Below are 18,531 nucleotides of genomic sequence, written 5' to 3'. Positions count from 1 at the left end.
GGTGAAGATTTACCTTTGAGTACCTTTTTGAGGTTTTGCTTCCTCTTTTGCTTCCTTCAGTTCCTAAACGAGCCACCTTCAAACCAGAGGTTGTTTTAAACCACTATTTCAAGTGTTTTTGCATTATGTGTGAACCAGCCTGCTAAAGTTTTGCTCTTCTTCCTTAATTCTGACATATAAACAGGGGTTTTACTATGCTGGCAATCTGCAATCTTCTCAGGTTTTCATGAACCACTGATTTATCCTAAAGGGATAATTTGCTGCAACTAATAGCATGTTACTGATAAGGTGTTCAGTCAACTTCCATCCAAATTTTCAAGTAGGAGAGTTTTATAAGGACTGGCTAGTGGGGATAAAAAAATGTAAATGTGTTCATATGGTTTCCTCTCTTACAGGCAAAAGTGCAGTTCTGAAGTGTCTGTTAGATATTCACAAGATTTTTCGAGAAAATGATCCTGCATATATTCTTAATGACCTTTATATCACAGATTACTGCGTTTGGATTCAAAAAGCCAAGTAAGTTTTATGTCTTGTCATTCTCTTGATGAAAGCATTTTTGGTATGATTGATCCAGTATTCAAATTCCTTATTGCAAATGGCATTGTTTTCTTGGAAGGCAAAAGCAGAAACTTTTAATTGAATTCTACATTGAGGATAAGATTTGCTTTCTTCAGACAAGTTGTATATACACACACATACAACACACACAAAAGTAGGCTGCGAGTGTTAAAAAAAATCCTGTGTTGTGACAATTTTGAGAACCAGGAAAATGGCTTAACTACGTTAAAGTAAAATTGCTAAGCAGCGTTTTGCAGAGTGCAATACAAACTCATTCAGCTGAGGAGATATATTGTAGGCTTTTCATATTGTGTACCAAAGAACTCCCAAATTCTGACAAAAAAAAAAAGATTACGCAGTGTCTTTATTTTGCATAAAGGCACCTAATCTGTAGGCATTTATTCTGAATCAAAAATCTTGATTGCTTGCAAATCTGGAAGCAAAAGAGTATTGTGGCAGAAAGGAAAGGCATGGCTAAATATGGATAAGCATATTTGTGCTGAGGGTAAGTAAAAGTGTTTGAAAAAATGATGGAAGGGATAGGCTTGAACTGTGGGGTCTTTTGCAAGTCTTGTCTCCATGGTTTCAAATATAATTGCCACCACTGGGCTTTGAATCTTTTTCTCACTGAGAATCATGAATTGTTGTTGTTGTTGTTGTTGTTGTTGTTGTTGTTGTTGTTGTTGTTGTTGTTGTTGTTATTAAAATGTGTATACCACCCTTCATCCGAAGATCACAGGGCTGTTCACAACATACAAATACAAAATGAGAACGCAAAATGTATAATCTTCTACATCCAATCTGTCTTACTGAGTAGTCTTCTCACTTTCTAGTTTACTGTCTAAATAGTTGCAATCAACAAACTAATAATAAGTTGGTTGTCCTTCCTCTTGATTTCATCTAAATCACACTAAGGCAAACATCAGATTATATAAAGTTTATTTCATGTTATAAAATGTAGAACCATATCTTAGAAAGCTTGTGCCTTAGAGCAGTGGTTCCCAACTGGGATAGAGATATCAACTTTTCCAAAAGTAAAGGGTCCATGGCTTGGCTTTCGAAAAACAGGGGGTCTGCAGTACTTAGCTTATTGGGAACCCCTGCCTTAGAGCATGCCCACCAGAGGTGTAGTAAACCAGCTTTAACTAAATTGCATTCCAAATGTAAGCATTTGGAAGAAATAGTCTCTGAGGAGTTGAGTACTATTGATGGATTAGTTGCAGCTGAGTGTCCCAAGTTTTGGTGTAAAGAGAACTTACACTTCAAGTTTTCTAATTTGAGATGTTTTCTGATAATAGAAATAGTCATCTGGTCTACTGACTGACTTCTATACCTGCTAACCAGCAGAAATGGTGGTATTAGATGGTGCTTTTTGCCACCACTTCAAGACTTGTCAGAAGTCCCCGAGCATTTGGAATGACTCTGTGTGGCAAAATTGGAGGTGTGGAGATAAGAGTAATTGCCTGTGTAGAGAAACTTTGTTTTAATGTTATGGTGGTGGTAAAACTGCTTAGAGGTTTTATTTACAATTAAGCAATATATAAATTTTGTTAAATAATTTATATTAAAATACTGTTTGGCATACATATTTAACTGCGTGAAGAAGAAAACCCTTGTCTTTTGCTCCAGGCTAGAGCCAAATAATATATGCATAGTACATAGCATATGAATTCTGTTGGCAGCCTGCCATTTGGCAGTCAAACTGTCACAGTTGCCCACTGTTTATAAGGTTACAGCGATGTGCAGGCAAGGTTTCAACTTTTATGTATGGGGCAGTAGCATCTAAGTAGTCAGTTTTGTTGTTTAGTTGTTTAGTCGTGTCCAACTCTTCGTGACCCCATGGACCAGAGCACGCCAGGCACTCCTGTCTTCCACTACCTCCTGCAGTTTGGTCAAACTCATGTTGGTAGCTTTGAGAACACTGTCCAACCATCTTGTCCTCGGTCATTCCCTTCTCCTTGTGCCCTCAATCTTTCCCAACATCAGGGTCTTTTCCAGGGAGTCTTCTCTTCTCATGAGGTGGCCAAAGTATTGGAGCCTCAGCTTCAGGAACTGTCCTTCCAGTGAGCACTCAGGGCTGATTTCCTTAAGAATGGATAGGTTTAATCTTCTTGCAGTCCATGGGACTCTCAATAGTCTCCTCCAGCACCAGAATTCATAGAATCATAGAGTTGGAATAGACCACAAGGGCCATCGAGTCCAACCCCCTGCCAAGCAGGAAACACCATCAGAGCACTCCTGACATATGGTTGTCAAGCCTCTGCTTAAAGACCTCCAAAGTAGGAGACTCCACCACACTCCTTGGCAGCAAATTCCACTGTCAAACAGCTCTTACTGTCAGGAAGTTCTTCCTAATGTTTAGGTGGAATCTTCTTTCTTGTAGTTTGGATCCATTGCTCCGTGTCCGCTTCTCTGGAGCAGCAGAAAACAACCTTTCTCCCTCCTCTATATGACATCCTTTTATATATTTGAACATGGCTATCATATCACCCCTTAACCTCCTCTTCTCCAGGCTAAACATGCCCAGCTCCCTTAGCCGTTCCTCATAAGGCATCGTTTCCAGGCCTTTGACCATTTTGGTTGCCCTCCTCTGGACACGTTCCAGTTTGTCAGTGTCCTTCTTGAACTGTGGTGCCCAGAACTGGACACAGTACTCCAGGTGAGGTCTGACCAGAGCAGAATACAGTGGCACTATTACTTCCCTTGATCTAGATGCTATACTCTTATTGATGCAGCCCAGAATTGCATTGGCTTTTTTAGCTGCCGCGTCACACTGTTGGCTCATGTCAAGTTTGTGGTCCACCAAGACTCCTAGATCCTTTTCACATGTACTGCTCTCAAGCCAGGTGTCACCCATCTTGTATTTGTGCCTCTCATTATTATTTTTTGCCCAAGTGCAATACTTTACATTTCTCCCTGTTAAAGTTCATCTTGTTTGTTTTGGGCCAGTTCTCTAATCTGTCAAGGTCGTTTTGAAGTGTGATCCTGTCCTCTGGGGTGTTAGCCACCCCTCCCAGGTTGGTGTCATCTGCAAATTTGATCAGGATGCCCTTGAGTCCATCATCCAAGTCGTTGATAAAGATGTTGAATAAGACCGGGCCCAAGACAGAACCCTGTGGCACCCCACTAGTCACCCTTCTCCAGGATGAAGAGGAACCATTGATGAGCACCCTTTGGGTTCGGTCAGTCAGAAGCATCAATTCTTCGGCGATCAGCCGCCTTTATGGTCCAGCTCTCACTTCCATAGTGGACATTCCATTCAAATCTATTGGCCCATAATTATAGGTTTTGAATCTAGCAGAAACATGTTGATTGGTTGGAGGTCCTGGCCAAAGGGTATATAAATCTAAGCTCAGTGCTGTTTCAGAGCCAGTTGGGCAGTCTGAGGAAACGTTAAGGAAGTCTGGAGTGAGAACCTGAAGCAGCAGCATAACTAAAGAGTATGGGATCAGCCTAGAGGCTGAAATCATGGAAGACAGAAGTGAGGAAGCTCTGCAAGAGAGGAGTTGGAAGGCTTCCAGCAACAGCTTTGGGGTATAACTGAGGACAGTGTGGCTGTAGCTGTCAGTTGACCGCAGGAAGCAGCAAGTTCCTGATTGTGTAAGGCTGTGAACCCTGTCCAGAAGGAAGACGTCAAGTAAAGCCTGTTGAACAAGCCTGTGAGTTTACTGAGGTGGACTTACGAAGGGCAGCTGCTTATGGTTATCTGTGTGGCTGCAGAAACTAAAACAAGCATCCAGACATCTTAAATCAACACCATTAAGCAACAATAACATCAACTACTGAACCAAGTCTAATAACCTAGCTGTAAGGAAACATATATTATAAGTAAGATTTATTAATTATCTTACCTTCAGCTTTTAACTACAAATCTCTGGTCTGTTTGTTCCATGCCAATACCCAGCTACGATATGTTTGAAGGATAAAAGGTGAATGAAAGTATTGAAATACATGGTATTAGTGGAACTAAAAAGGAGATTAAGAGGGCAGGTAATTTATCATGGTGACACAATTGGTGGAATGAGAAAATGCCAGGACTACAGTTTCTGGCTAAGTGGAGAGGGTGGTGGGATAGTAAATAGTAGTGGAGTGTTTTTTTAATAATTAAAAAACCCAGTTGGTTCCAGTAAATTTTTGTCCCCTGTGTGCTAAGTTGTATCCCTGTAGCAGTACTAATTCATATCCTTTCCAGTTACGTCGGGTATTGCTTGCTGTGGTAAAACATGAGCAAAGGTTACCGTATTTACGCCAATCTAATGCTCCATTGAATGTAACGCGCACCTCAGTTTTCAAAACCAGATAAGTATTTCCTGGCAAATGTAAATGCGGCATCAAATCTACTAATGTGTACCCTAATTTTCACGATGTGATTTGGCCCCTCAAAAAGTGTGCATTACTTTTGAGTCAATATGGTAATATCCCCCCTGGAAAACATCCTTAAGTCTGAGACACGGCATGTGGCTAATCTTCTCTTCTCTTCTCTTCTCTTCTCTTCTCTTCTCTTCTCTTCTCTTCTCTTCTCTTCTCTTCTCTTCTCGGCTCCTCCCTTCAACTTATTTCAAGAAAGCATTTGGCAGTATCAGACTCAGCATATGCTGCACCATAAAGCAAATACTGCATGCCCAGTAATTTTCTAATAGCTATTGCTTTAATTATTCCCTTATATGCATTCCACATAAACCATTCTATTTGTATGCAGTGCAGCAATTAGGGGTGGGTGAGCCATATTGCACAAATCTGCAAAACACGAAAGGGGGAAGCTGTTAATAGGCTCTCCCAGGTTGCAGCGGATACATAGAGAGCAGCGGAGGCAGCTCATACAGGCATCTCGGCAGGTGTCGTCAACATTTTATGTTGAAAAGCCAGATGCGGCCAGATGGAAAATTGCATCTTTAACCCCTGAGGTCATGCAGCGTGTCACCACTTTGCTTGATCCTCCTGCTAAGCGAGCTTATAACATCCCCTGCTGTCAACCTTGTTACTGCTTTAGTTTTCACAATAGAATTAAAATTAATTTGTCAGGGGTTTTTTCCTCCCTTTTTCTTTTTGGTCAAGTATTTAGGAAGTGGCACTAAATGCTGCTTTGGGAATGCTGGACATCTGTCATAGATAAAGAAAATCCAGCCCTTCCGTTAAGTGCTTGGTTTTTATTCCCCCTCTCCCTTCTCATTACTTACATAAATTTGTTGGGCCTCTGGAATCCCTCTTGAGTTATGAAAATCTTTGAAAGGCGGCAGGTATGCTATATAATAGACGAGCTGCAAAAAAATCGAGGTGAGGGTGCAGAGGCTGGCTTTTCATTTGCTTTGGATCAAGAAGACCACCAAAGCTGGTGCAGTGAAAGCCTTCCAGTTTCTTTCCCTCCGGAGTGATTTAAGATGACCTGGTCCCTCGCTGAAGGAAAACCGTATTCCTTAGTCTAGATCTCATGCTCCAGGACAGAAACATATCTCTCTTTTCCTGATCAGTGAGAAGAGTGCACTGACTTAAAGCTTCAAAGTGGCTTTCTCTCTCTTTATGGTAATAACGAAATTCTAATACGGCGTGGAACTAGTCTTTCCTTTCATGACCGCTGGTTACATCAATCCAGTGCATGTGTCATGTTTATTGTTCAAAGACCAGCCTGGGACCGTGTCCTTCCTCTCTTCCCTTCCCTTCCTTGCCTTCACTATTATTTAGCAGTATATGTCTCTGTTGTTAATCTAGGGTGAAATGGGACATCGAACCCTGTTTGAGAGGAAACACAACTAGTGTTTTCCATGGTTAGCTTTGGGGTCCATGTAATACTAAAATTCAGGCAGGGAAGGGAATGGGCCGTTGGATATTCTCTTGGCAGAGGCGGAAGAAACATGTCTTCCCAAGTCTGGCTCCATGTTTTTCCTTGGCTAGATTTGGACCTTTTCACTTTCAGTCTAGGTTTGTCTGCGTAAAACTACATAGCTTTCAATATAGGTTGTTTCACTCAAAGTAACGGTAATGTAGTGACTCTCTTATTTGAAGTCATGAATGTAGACTTAGAATCTTTTCACATGTGTCTTCACGCACAGTATATTTTGTGAATGTGTGCACCAAAGGCGATTTAGTGATTTGCATGAAATCCTTTTGAGTATGCCCTTGGTGATGCCTCTGACTGTGTCACTTTTGCAGCAGCCCCAGAGTGTTGGTTTGCCTCTGAGTGACAGATATGCTTCGGATATAGTGCAATCCACGAAGGCCTCAGCTTTATCCCGTGATGGCTTTGCAGCGGCAGCTCAGCCCTCCATGACCCAAAGGCTCAATTATTGTAATTCCCTCTTAGCGCAGCTTACAAGCAGAACATCGCTGTAGCTGGCAGCACTTTCAGGACGTCGCATCACATCTGCTTATGCCTTGGAGAAGACATGCTGTGTTAAGCTTGTCCTTTATTTATTGCTTGGGTGGCCTTTGGTCATGGATAGGGTAGTTTTCAAAGCCCCTGTAGTTTTCATCTGCCTAGCAATTGTCCTTAAGAGTGTGTTGTTAAGCTCGTGTTCTACCTGACTTGCTAGTGTACAAAGGGGGCTAGGTAAGTGCAATTCTAGGTTTCTGTTGTGGGGTTTCTCTAAAGCTATCTATGAGAGCCAGTGGCCAGAACATTGGTCTTGGGTCAGGAAGACCCAGGTTCAAAACCCTTCTCAGCCATAAAGTTAACTGAGTGACTTTTGGCCACATGATCTGATCAGGCCTGTTATCAGCAGAGTCCAGGAGGATTTGGAAAGAATCCCATCTGAAAGAGAAGGAAAGCTGGCCACATCCACATGTCACAATAAGCCGGAGTTTGAAGTTTATCCTGTTTTTTTGTGCATGAGCCGAATGTATGCTGCCCAGTTTGCTCTTGCTTTACTCTTTCCTGAGGCATACAGAAAAAATGAACAATAAAGTTGTGGTTAAGCTCAGCCTCCCACTAGTTCTTGAGTCCGGGGTTCTAAACAAGCTAGCCACAAACCATGGTTTTAAGGTTGAATAGTGATCATGATAGGGAGAAACAAACCACAGTCATGGATTCTGATGAAATGGCAAATCAAGGGTGAATAATGTTCTTTGGTTGGAGCAGGTCCCACAGGACTCACAGCCAAGATGGTCCAAATTTCACTCTGGCTTTCTGGAGTGTTTATCATCCACCTCTAGACCAACCCTTGGAACCACTTTAGCACTATTGCGTAGGGTTGCAGCCAGTGTTCGTCCTACTCAGAGCAGACCCATTGAAATGAATGGGCATGACTAACTTTGTTGTTGTTTAGTCGTTTAGTTGTGTCCGACTCTTCGTGACCCCATGGACCAGAGCAAGCCAGGCACTTCTGTCTTCCACTGCCTCTCGCAGTTTGGTCAAACTCATGCTGGTAGCTTTGAGAACACTGTCCAACCATCTCATCCTCTGTTGTCCCCTTCTCCTTGTGCCCTCAATCTTTCCCAACATCAGGGTCTTTTCCAGGGAGTCTTCTCTTCTCATGAGGTGGCCAAAGTATTGGAGCCTCAGCTTCAGGATCTGTCCTTCCAGTGAGCACTCAGGGCTAATTTTCTTAAGAATGGATAGGTTTGATCTTCTTGCAGTCCATGGGACTCTCAAGAGTCTCCTTCAGCACCATAATTCAAAAGCATCAATTCTTCAGCGATCAGCCTTCTTTATGGTCCAGCTCTCACTTCTATACATCACTATTGGGAAAACCATAGTTTTAACTATACGGACCTTTGTTGGCAAGGTGATGTCTCTGCTTTTTAAGATGCTGTCTAGGTTTGTCATTGCTTTTCTCCCAAGAAGCAGGTGCCTTTTAATTTCGTGGCTGCTGTCACCATCTGCCGTGATCATGAAGCCCAAGAAAGTAAAATCTCTCACTGCCTCCATTTCTTCCCCTTCTATTTGCCAGGAGGTGATGGGCCCAGTGGCCATGATCTTAGTTTTTTTGATGTTGAGCTTCAGACCATATTTTGCGCTCTCCTCTTTCACCCTCATTTAAAGGTTATTTAATTCCTCCTCACTTTCTGCCATCTAGGTTGTGTCATCTAACTTAGTTCCATACTTGTTATGGGTCTACTTTAGATACCTTAGCTGAATATAATACCCCCCCCTTTTTTAAATGCCCTATCCCGACCTATCCATATTCCAACCACATTTCTTTCCCTTTTTAGTTTCCCTTTCTATCCTGAAGTACAATGCACCATATCTACACCCTGTCCCCATAATATATCTGTAAAAGCAGCAACTGCACCAAGAGCATTTTGTGAGTAACGGAGGCTGTGTACAACAGCGCACAGGCTTTGAACAACAATAGAGTTTGCCCTGCAGGCTGGAAGGAGCGACAGACAAGTCTAGGATGCCAGAAAGTGCCCTTTATCATGTGCTTTAGCAACCCTGTGTGACATGGCTTTTAAAGGGGGTAGATGGGAGGATTTAAGCTCCCTTCCCAGCTGTTGGCTCACATTTTCCTTTTGATGCTCCATCTCTCTCCTCTTCCTTCCCCGCTGCTCATTCCATCATCTTCCCCCCTCCCCACAGTTCCTCTTCCTTGCGGCTGTGTCTGAGCGATGCACCTTGCCACAGGTAGAGAGAGGGGATGCAAGCAAAGCTCTTCACTCCCTTTGGGTTCTCGCTTTGATTTCTCTGAAGTTGCGGGGCAGGCAGCCGTTTGCTATCAGCTTGCAGAAAGGGGGGTCAGCGATTCGTGTCATCTCTCTTCAGTCAGCACTTCTCCGCTGTTTCCTTCTGTTTTGACTACAGGGACGACATGTAGCCTGTGTAACTGCTGCCTTTTTAAGCAGGTGCGGCTTGCAGCTGTGATCAAAGAGGGGAAGCTTCTCTCCATGCAAATAGCATCTTTCTGTTCTGTTCGCAGCCTTGTCAGTAGCTGACACCCTTTGGCAGCGATTCTACTATCAGCCGCTTAACTGGGGTGAGCAGAAACGGAAAGGAAGGGCAAATGTTCCTTTCTCACGGTCCTTTTGATGTTATATTGAAATGATAATCTTCTAGTGGGGAATGGGGATTTTGTGCCTCCACTGTCAGCTCTTTCTACAAGGATTCCCCATGCTGCCACGAGTCGCTGTAAGCTAATGCCCGGGACTTGAGACAGCCTGTGGACGCCCAGAGGAACGACCGTGCGATAATATATTACGATAGACAGGTTTGTGTCATTGGATGAGAGAGAACGGGGAAGAACCTCCTGCTATTTGTCAAAAAAAGATCAAGATTATGCCAGGGGCGTGGAACAGAAAAATAAGTTTTTTGTTGTGGCTTCTCCTTCACCCTTTCCCAGTTACCTACCATGAATGTCATGGCATCAGTCATGGGAGCACAGCTACAGTTTAAATCATGGTCAGTCCTTGAATGGAAATATGTTTTCTTATATTTCATCAGCTGACATGCAAGCCCCAATCTTGTGTGTCATTTTGACGTGATTCTTTGTCCAGAATCTACTGGAGAGCCAGCGTGGTATAGTGGTTAAGAACGGTGGACTCGTAATCTGGTGGACTGGGTTTGCATCTCCGCTCCTCCACATGCAGCTGCTGGGTGACCTTGGGCTAGTCACACTTCTCTGAAGTCTCTCAGCCTCACTCACCTCACAGAGTGTTTGTTGTGGGGGAAGAAGGGAAAGGAGATTGTTAGCCGCTTTGAGACTCCTTAAGGGGAGTGAAAGGCGGGATATCAAGTCCAAACTCCTCCTACTTCAGTGCCTCTGCTGGCCAGTATTTTTTCTGCAAAGGAATTTGCAAAAGTCTCAATGGGATGATGGTGGCAATTTGAACTTCCCCTCTGTCTGAACAGAATTGGAGCCTCCTGCTCATTTCTCCTGACCTCTCCACTTAAAAGGGAGCATAAGTCAGATGATGAGTTAGCTCTTACCTCTAAGTCTGTCGTGACACATACCTGTGAACATACGCCTGAGAATCTAGAGCTTGTTCTCATACATGTGCTGATAGGAAAGATGTGGAATATGCTTGGGAAGTTCATGTATCTTATAAGAGGGGGGGTGTCTGCACACATGCGCATAGATCCTACATGCACACTTAAGAGTCATGCTGGATGTGATGCTCAATCCAATTTAAAGTAGAGAGTGGGATTTAAAGTGCAGCACTTTAAAACTGGAAGAGACTGAAAGTGACTCTCACTTGGAGGAAAACATCTCCCCACCTTTAAATCTCTCCCCACCTTTCCACTTCCTAGGGAATTGGTGGGACCTGGCTTAGGCCTTGCTGCTGCCACAACTTAATTGCACCCTTGGTTAGATGGAACACTATTCCAAAACAAAATTTATTCCTGAAACCAGTGCTCATAACTGCAGTTTAATTAGAGTTTGTACTTTTTTTGTGTGCATGTGCACTGAATGAGTCATCTGTTTTGTTATTAATTTTTTCTGCTGCACTGCTGAAGCATGAGACGTGCTTTTTCTGGCTCAGGTGGAGGGTCCATCTAGTCCAGTATTCTCCTTCCAGCAGTGGCCAGCCCACTGCCAGGAAACGGCATCACTGCCACTTCATCCTTTGATTGGCTGCCAGGCTTTGGACTTCGTTGACAATTTTTTTTGGGGGGGGGGGCAACATCAAGCCATTTCCAAAGCCCAAGTAAAAGCCTGCCTCTCTCTCAAAACTGGAGTGGTATGGTTTCTTTATTTAAAAAATCATTTAATATTCCAGGTCCCTCTCCCACTCAGCTCCTCTTCATAGCACACATCTGTGTGGACTATAAATTCTCAGCGGGTGTGTTTACTTTAAGAGATTTCCTGTCCAGATTATGAAAATAAATGCCACACCTTAGCATTTTATCCTCCTTTAGCATCTTGTGTAGATGCTTTACTTGAAGCGAGCCTCTGAAGTTCTGCACATTCGGAGTTAATGGAGGAATAGATGATGTTCAATCCCTAATCAGACTTTTGGCACCACTGCCTGCATGGGGACATGCCTTCCCTCTCCCTTCCTCCTCCCCATTCATTCATTCATTCATTCATTCTCTTTTTTATATTCAGGTCCTTCCCCCCCCCCTCCAGCTAGCCAGTCTCCCTCTGGGACCTCCAGCCTCTGCTTGCCTCCAGCCTTTTCACTCCTCCCTTCATCCACCCACCCACCCATGAATTCTCTCTCACCCGCTAGGCAAAGGCTGCTTCAGCCAGTCAGCCTGCTGCGCTCCAGCCTTCCTCCTGCTTGGTGCTGTGCTCACTTTGCTGCAAGGAGAAAAGCCAAGCGGTGCTGTACCAAAGCCCTACCATATCTGCAGCTGCAGAGAGGGCCAGCGCTACTGAATGGAGGGAAATGGCAGAGAGGCAGGTATTCCTCTGTCCATGGGCTCACACACCGGGGGGGGGGGGTGAATCATGAAGGGCTGCTCAGTTTACTGTTGTTGTAGCTCTCACAGCCAGACTCCCCCCCCCTTTAAACCTGCAAAACGTGGGGGTGATGGATTGTATTTGGCTTTGGAATTGGCATTTTAAACATTTTTTAAAAAAACGTTTTAAGAAAAATATATCACATGTTTCATTTGAAGTAAGATCTGCCTCAGAAAGAGTGTGATGTCCTGTTGTTTTCTGCTGCCCTTTGTGAGGGGCGGGAGGGGTGTCCCTGTCACAGTATGCTGAAGAAAACTAGATTTTTCCTCTTCCGTGGGCTGCTGTCACTTCAGCTCGCAGAGAAGGAGAAAATTGGCTTCCAGTGTGAACCCAGACATTTCATTTTCAGACCATAACGATAGGTTCCTCTGAAATATTCTCATTCCTGTTTACACACCCAAGTTCACTTCTAGCATTCATTTGCACCTTGTCCTTTCCTGCTACTAGTATCTCTTCACCTTACCAACTCAAGGAAAGGGGGGGGGGAAACTATAATTGGGATAAATGTCGTTTATTCATAGTCCGTACAGGAGTCTTGTATGCTCAGCTACCTCTTTGGGCGCTCTGCTCTGTTACTGCTTCTTTTTTCCTTGCAAGACCTCTTGTGTACAGTGTGGAATGGGCCGTGTCATTGTTTTGACAGCTGATAACCACCAGAGGAGGTTTCGCATCTACTGTGTTGCTTGTTATCCTGCCCTGTTGAGGAACTGTCATTTGCCCCAAGATGCGCTAGTAATTTAATTCCGGCTTCCTGTATGTAAGTAATGCTATTTGCAATGCACTGCCGTAGCCTGCATCCTCCCCCCTTCTGCTTCTGATAAGGCTGCGAATGTTGTTTTTTTAAAAAAAATACCATTTCCCAGAACCGGAAGAGCCAGGTCCATTAATTGAGCCATTTCAATATCCGTACCTTCTGTTTCCTGCTACTCTTTCCACTTGCTGATTAGCTTCTGTCGAAAGGGCCTCTCTCTCTCTCGTACTGGCTTTGACAAACACTAGAAAGTGAATGTGCGTATTTGACGGATCCATCTTTTGCATCAGATGTCAAATACTTGGAGCTCTGCACCGCTTAAACTGCAGCCTTTCCAGTGCTCTCCAGCTGAACAACCTCATGATGAGCCTCTTGGTGTGAGGAGAGCTCTCCAGGGAATGGCCTTGGTGCGTGAGGCGCACAGTGGTGTGTGGGGAAGCCACTCGCCACTTGTTCTCTCCAGGGAGAACGCCTTGACAGGTGTTTTCAAGAAGCGTTGCGGCCAAGCTACTTTGCCACATTGGAGATGGGAAGTGGGTCCCGACAGCCAGGCTGATTCAAATCGCCTATAGCATTTGGTGCAAGGCCTTCCGGATCCCCTGCTTTTTGTTGTGCCTCAATTAAAATGGCAATGTTCTAGTGACTAAATAAAATTTCAAGCAAGCCTTTTTTGTTGTTGTTTTGGAAAGGTAAAAAGGTAAAGGTAAAGGGACCCCTGATAATTAGGTCCAGTCGTGAGCAGCTCTGGGGTTGCGGCGCTCATCTCGCTTTAGTGGCCGAGGGAGCCGACATACAGCTTCCGGGTCATGTGGCGAGCATGACTAAGCTGCTTCTGGCGAACCGGAGCAGTGCACGGAAACACTGTTTACCTTCCCGCCAGAGTGGTACCTATTTATCTACTTGCACTTTGACGTTCTTTCGAACTGCTAGGTTGGCAGGAGCGGGGACCGAGCAACGGGAGCTCACCCCGTTGCGGGGATTCGAACCGCCAACCTTCTGATCAGCAAGTCCTAGGCTCTATGGTTTAACCCACAGCGCCACCCACGTCCCTGGGAATGCAGCTATCAAGCTTCAGCACAGAAGTGGCACTGCTAGCTTCTCCCTGTTTCCCAAAATGCTGTGGAAGAGAGAACCCATCTGCATATCCATGGCACACGAGTAGAAAAAGTATTTCTTTGCTTTTCTCTTTGTTTTCTCCTACCATTCGGCTTCGGTGCGCAGAGTGCCTCAGAAGGACAGCACAGTTGTGAAGATGCTATCCTGCCCCCTTTTCCCAGCTTCAGTCTCAGGAGGAAGACTTTCCATGCTTCACGCAGGGTGGCAGAGCACTCATCGTGACTCGTGTGGCAAGTGGAACTGTGGACCCTTGCTCGCAGAATCCAGCTTTTTTCTTGGGGCAGGAGTTCGGTTTGGCTTTTTACATAGGCCTGAACGTGAGGGCCTTATGCTCACGACTGTTTGTGGCAAGGGTTATGCTCCTGGGTTGTCACTTCTGTTATAAATTCAGTTTGCAATATAGATGGACAAATGGGAACTGCACCACGGTTGCAGTGTATTCCCAGCACCTAAGAAGACGGGTGGCGTCAGGGCCACAGAAAGCCTGAAACAGGAGTTCTCTAGTGTTGACTCTCTGAGGTGAGGGATGTTTCAGTAATGGGAAGGGATCAATGACACTTCTTTTACTCACTGTGACAGGTCGCCTTCTGCTGTAAAGCTGAAGTGAGGGAGAGACAGTTCTGGATAATTTCTTTTTCTGAAACATCCCTGTATAATGCAAGACAGTTATCTTCTCTACCCTCCGCCCCTCAAATTCACCAGGATGTGAGATGACAGGGTCATGAACACATGTTTTCTCCCCATCCTCCCATGATCCTTTAAAAAAATACCAATGTTTGTAACTGCCACCCTAACATTCACTGTCTTAACTGCTCTCAAATGTAGACTTAATAAGTGTACCTCAAACAGTCTGCCTAACTTTTTGTTTCTTTAGGGATCCACCGATCCCCTCTGCTTCTCTCTCTCTTGACTCAGCTGCTGTCAGCAGTACCCCAAGGGAACTCATATTGGAGTTTTCTGGATCTTTAAACTTTAAAAAACAAAAACACAAATGTAGGCATTTCTAGAGAGTACCAAAGTATGTAGGAAACAGTACTGTATTTTTGGACGGCCCCAGTGCTTTTTTCGGGGGGGGGGGTACGCATACCCCTAAACATTTTTTGAATCTTTGTACATTTGTCCATTTACTGTACAGTGGTACCTCAGGTTACATACGCTTCAGGTTACATACGCTTCAGGTTACAGACTCCGCTAACCCAGAAATAGTGCTTCAGGTTAAGAACTTTGCTTCAGGATGAGAACAGAAATCGTGCTCTGGCAGCGCGGCAGCAGCAGGAGGCCCCATTAGCTAAAGTGGTGCTTCAGGTTAAGAACAGTTTCAGGTTAAGTACGGACCTCCGGAACGAATTAAGTACTTAACCTAATGTACCACTGTATTTATTTTTCCCAATTTGAACAATAAAATAGTGATTTTCTTGAGTCAAAATGAGAGTACCCCTAAATATTTTTTTTTAAGAAAAAAAAGCACTGGGTGGCCCCATTTCACTTCCAGGCTGAATAAACACTTCACCACCCAAGTTTGCTGCTAGAGGAAATGATGTACAGTGGTGCCCCGCAAGACGAATGCCTCGCAAGACGAAAAACTCGCTAGACGAAAGGGTTTTCCGTTTTTGCGTTGCTTCGCTAGACGAATTTCCCTATGGGCTTGCTTCGCAAGACGAAAACGTCTTGCGCTTTTTTAAAAAAGCCGCTTGAAGAGGCGCAGTTGCGACGGACTGTGCTTCGCAAGATGAAAAACATCGCAAGACGAAAAGACTCGCGGAATGAATTCTTTTCGTCTTGCGAGGCACCACTGTACTGTTCAGAAGTAGCTTTGCAGTGCTTGGGGGAAGCTCCCTGTGGTAAATGGCATCTGTATACCATTGACGACAGCAACGCAGTGCAGTCTGGTTTTTTGCTGATTGATCACTGCTGTTGGCATCCCCTTTAGACCAAGCCGGCATGTAGTGAGAGGGCATTGCATCACTGCGCCGAGCATAATGAACAGATGCAGGAGCTCTCCTTTCCAAGATTCCGCAGCTATGATATTTACACAGCCACTTAGCAAAAGCTGCAATTATAAAACCAGTGGTATTCAGATGGTGTATAATTTGTGTACACAATACCATGAAAGACTAATCCACCCTTTAGGCGAAGTTCCTGTTGAGTCTAGCTAATTACCATGGGACACATCATGTTGCATGTGTTCGCAAGGAAGCCGGAGCCGGGTCTCAGTGCTTATGCAGTGCGTAGTAGCCCTTGGTATTAACTGTGATTCTGACTTGTGAAATTGTAGAACAGAGGTCCACATGCACCAGCATTTGGGACAGAAGCATAGCTGTCAACTTTCAGTTTTGAAAATAAGGGATCAGCAGCCTCAAAATAAGGGATCAGCAGCCTCACCTGTCCCGGGGACAGTCTACGGGATATCTAGCAATCCGGGATAGCAGCAGGAAGCAGCGGGAAATGGTGCTGGAATAAGGGAATTTCCTGCAAAAAAAGGGAAGGTTGACAGCTGTGGACAGAAGAATGCATCGATTTTGTTTGTGTCTTAAGTCTTCTACACTGAGCGTACTTTCAGTTCCTAATAAATATAACAGAGCACACTCACACATACATGTGCATGCATGCAGAGAAATGGCACATACATGTATGATTAAATTTACATCTATTATTTTTGAAGCTTGTTAATGGCAATCTCAGAGGTTAATTAGAAATAACCTTGAAGCTGTGAGGAAGCACATTGAAATACATCATATCTGCTAAGACATCTATGTTAAAAATGCATTCACTGAAGATCTGTCTCTCCAGGCACACCTTTCAAGGCTTTTACCTTTTGAGAAGAAATGCTTCAGTAACATAGGGAGTTTTGGACTTCCGGGTTGGTGCCTCTGGCAATGGCGGATTTCCTCTGATCGGGAGGAATCCGCTCCGTGGAAAACAGGGTCTGAACCGCCACGGCGAGGCGGAGACCCATCAAAAACCACAGGCGGAAGAAGCCTGTGTACGTGGGATTCGGCTGGCACCTTTGGGCCCCCCCTACTCGCGGGGAAACCCGGTTTTCGGGGATCCGGAGCGACGTGGGGTGAGTGGCGCAGTGCTTTGAATCGACTGCTTCTTTCACGGAGTGAAGCCGCATTGCTGTTGCCGGAGAGCGCTGACTTTTTCCTGTGGACAATTGGATTTTAAACAACTGCCCGTGAGTAGAATGGAAAATTGGATTAAGATTTTTTTTTAATTTGGCACTGAAGCGGGAAGGTCTAAACAGGAAGTCCGCCTTCCGCTTTTTGTAGATAGATTGAAGCAAAGACACGGCAAGCTAGAGTTTAGAAAGTTGTCTGTAAAGTGCCAAAATTTCATCATTTAAAATTACTGAACCCCCTTGGAAGCAGGAGAAGAGGGGGGGAACCTTTTTTAGACTGTTTAAACCTGCAGAAGAGAGAGTAAAGAAAGGCAATTTTCCACCGTCTTGAACCTGGGAGCGGGGTGTCAGGACAGACGTTCTGGGGAAGTTCATTGACTATGGACAAATGTTTTTGACAGATAGTTAAAAGAAGAGAAACATATTGATTCCATTGTTCCCCTTCGCATTTAAAAGGAACAAAATATTGACAAAATATCCGAAAAAGGAAAACTTTGTTGCTAGATCTGCTTTTTTTTTTTTTAAAAAAAGGATGGATATAAAAAGAAATTGTTTCCCCTAGAGGGAGCTTGTGAAACTGTTATTAAAACCGAACTGCGGAGCTTTGCAGCTGTAATAGATTAAGATCGTGGGACCAGACTTCGACCTTGAACAAGAATGTACTCGGAGGCTCTGGTGCTTGCCTTTTGCAAGACAAGTGCTTTATTGGAACAGTTACATGAGAAGATGGATTTGATGACTGTTGCGATCGAAAATTTTGAACAGACAGTGGGTACCTATATAGAACCCACTCAGGAATTAATCCAGGAATGTGCTTTGACAGATGAGATGAAGGAGGAGGCTGTTGCTGGACCCCGGGTGGCAGAGATGGAGAGAGCTGTGGCCCAGCAGGAACATGAGTTGTTGGATTTGACAAATGAACCTGGAAAAAGTCAGATTTGGAGAGATGGAGTTCTGTTTGGCTTGGAGTTGGGGGGCTGGATGGACCCCCCTATGCAGGGATGTTTTGATTTTTCAAGTCTGGCTTTGGGCTGGAGGGAGCTCGGAGTTGTGGGGGCCCTTAACTTTGGAGGGGCCTTGAAACATGCCTTCAAATACCATGTGGGTTTCGGTGTTGACTATGGAAAAGGGGATGACTTGTCGAGAAGGGACAAAAATATTGTCAAGCTGGAGTCTCCCAGAGTGAAAGGAGCAGAAGACAAAGTAAAGTACAGGTATAAATATGAAGAAGACCTGTGGAAGGGACATGGAAGAGACTTAAGAGCCTCGGACATAAGGTCACCAGGTTGATGGACTAGATGGATGGGATAGAAAGGACTGACAAAACCCGAGACCAGGAAGAAGAGACGATGGATGAAGATTGGAAGAAAGTTTTAAAAATTCATTTAGAAAAGTATTGTAAAATTAATGAGTATTAGAAAAATGTTGGAATGAAATTATTGGGCTTTAGCAGAAATGTTAAAAAGAATTATGTAAGAATATGTAATGGTTAAGAGAATTTGGTATAAATAAGATTTAAGTTTTAAGTTTTAGGACTTTTTATGGTAAGATAAGGTTAAAATAGATTAAGGTAATTTAATGACAGAATATTGTGAAAGATGGAAAGGATTTGCTGAGATAATTAATAACTAGAATACAAAAAAGGGAGGTGC

The 18,531-nt window shown here is 44.2% G+C and overlaps 1 protein-coding gene across 2 annotated transcripts in view; it reads left to right on the top strand.

Moving 5' to 3' along the window:
• The window catches only part of SHQ1 (SHQ1, H/ACA ribonucleoprotein assembly factor), a 61,985-nt gene that overhangs the window by 29,752 nt on the left and 13,702 nt on the right, over positions 1-18,531 (top strand). For both annotated transcript variants that reach the window (XM_081184178.1, XM_081184179.1), the window contains exon 11: positions 396-516. In XM_081184178.1, the coding sequence (XP_081040304.1) occupies positions 396-516 (121 nt within the window). The remainder of the gene's footprint in view (positions 1-395; positions 517-18,531) is intronic.

The sequence above is a fragment of the Podarcis bocagei genome (genome assembly GCF_964188305.1).
Source record: "Podarcis bocagei genome assembly, chromosome: 2".
Lineage (NCBI taxonomy): Eukaryota > Metazoa > Chordata > Lepidosauria > Squamata > Lacertidae > Podarcis > Podarcis bocagei.
The sequence above is the reverse complement of the archived record's forward strand: the minus strand, read 5'-3'. Positions and strand labels throughout refer to the sequence as shown.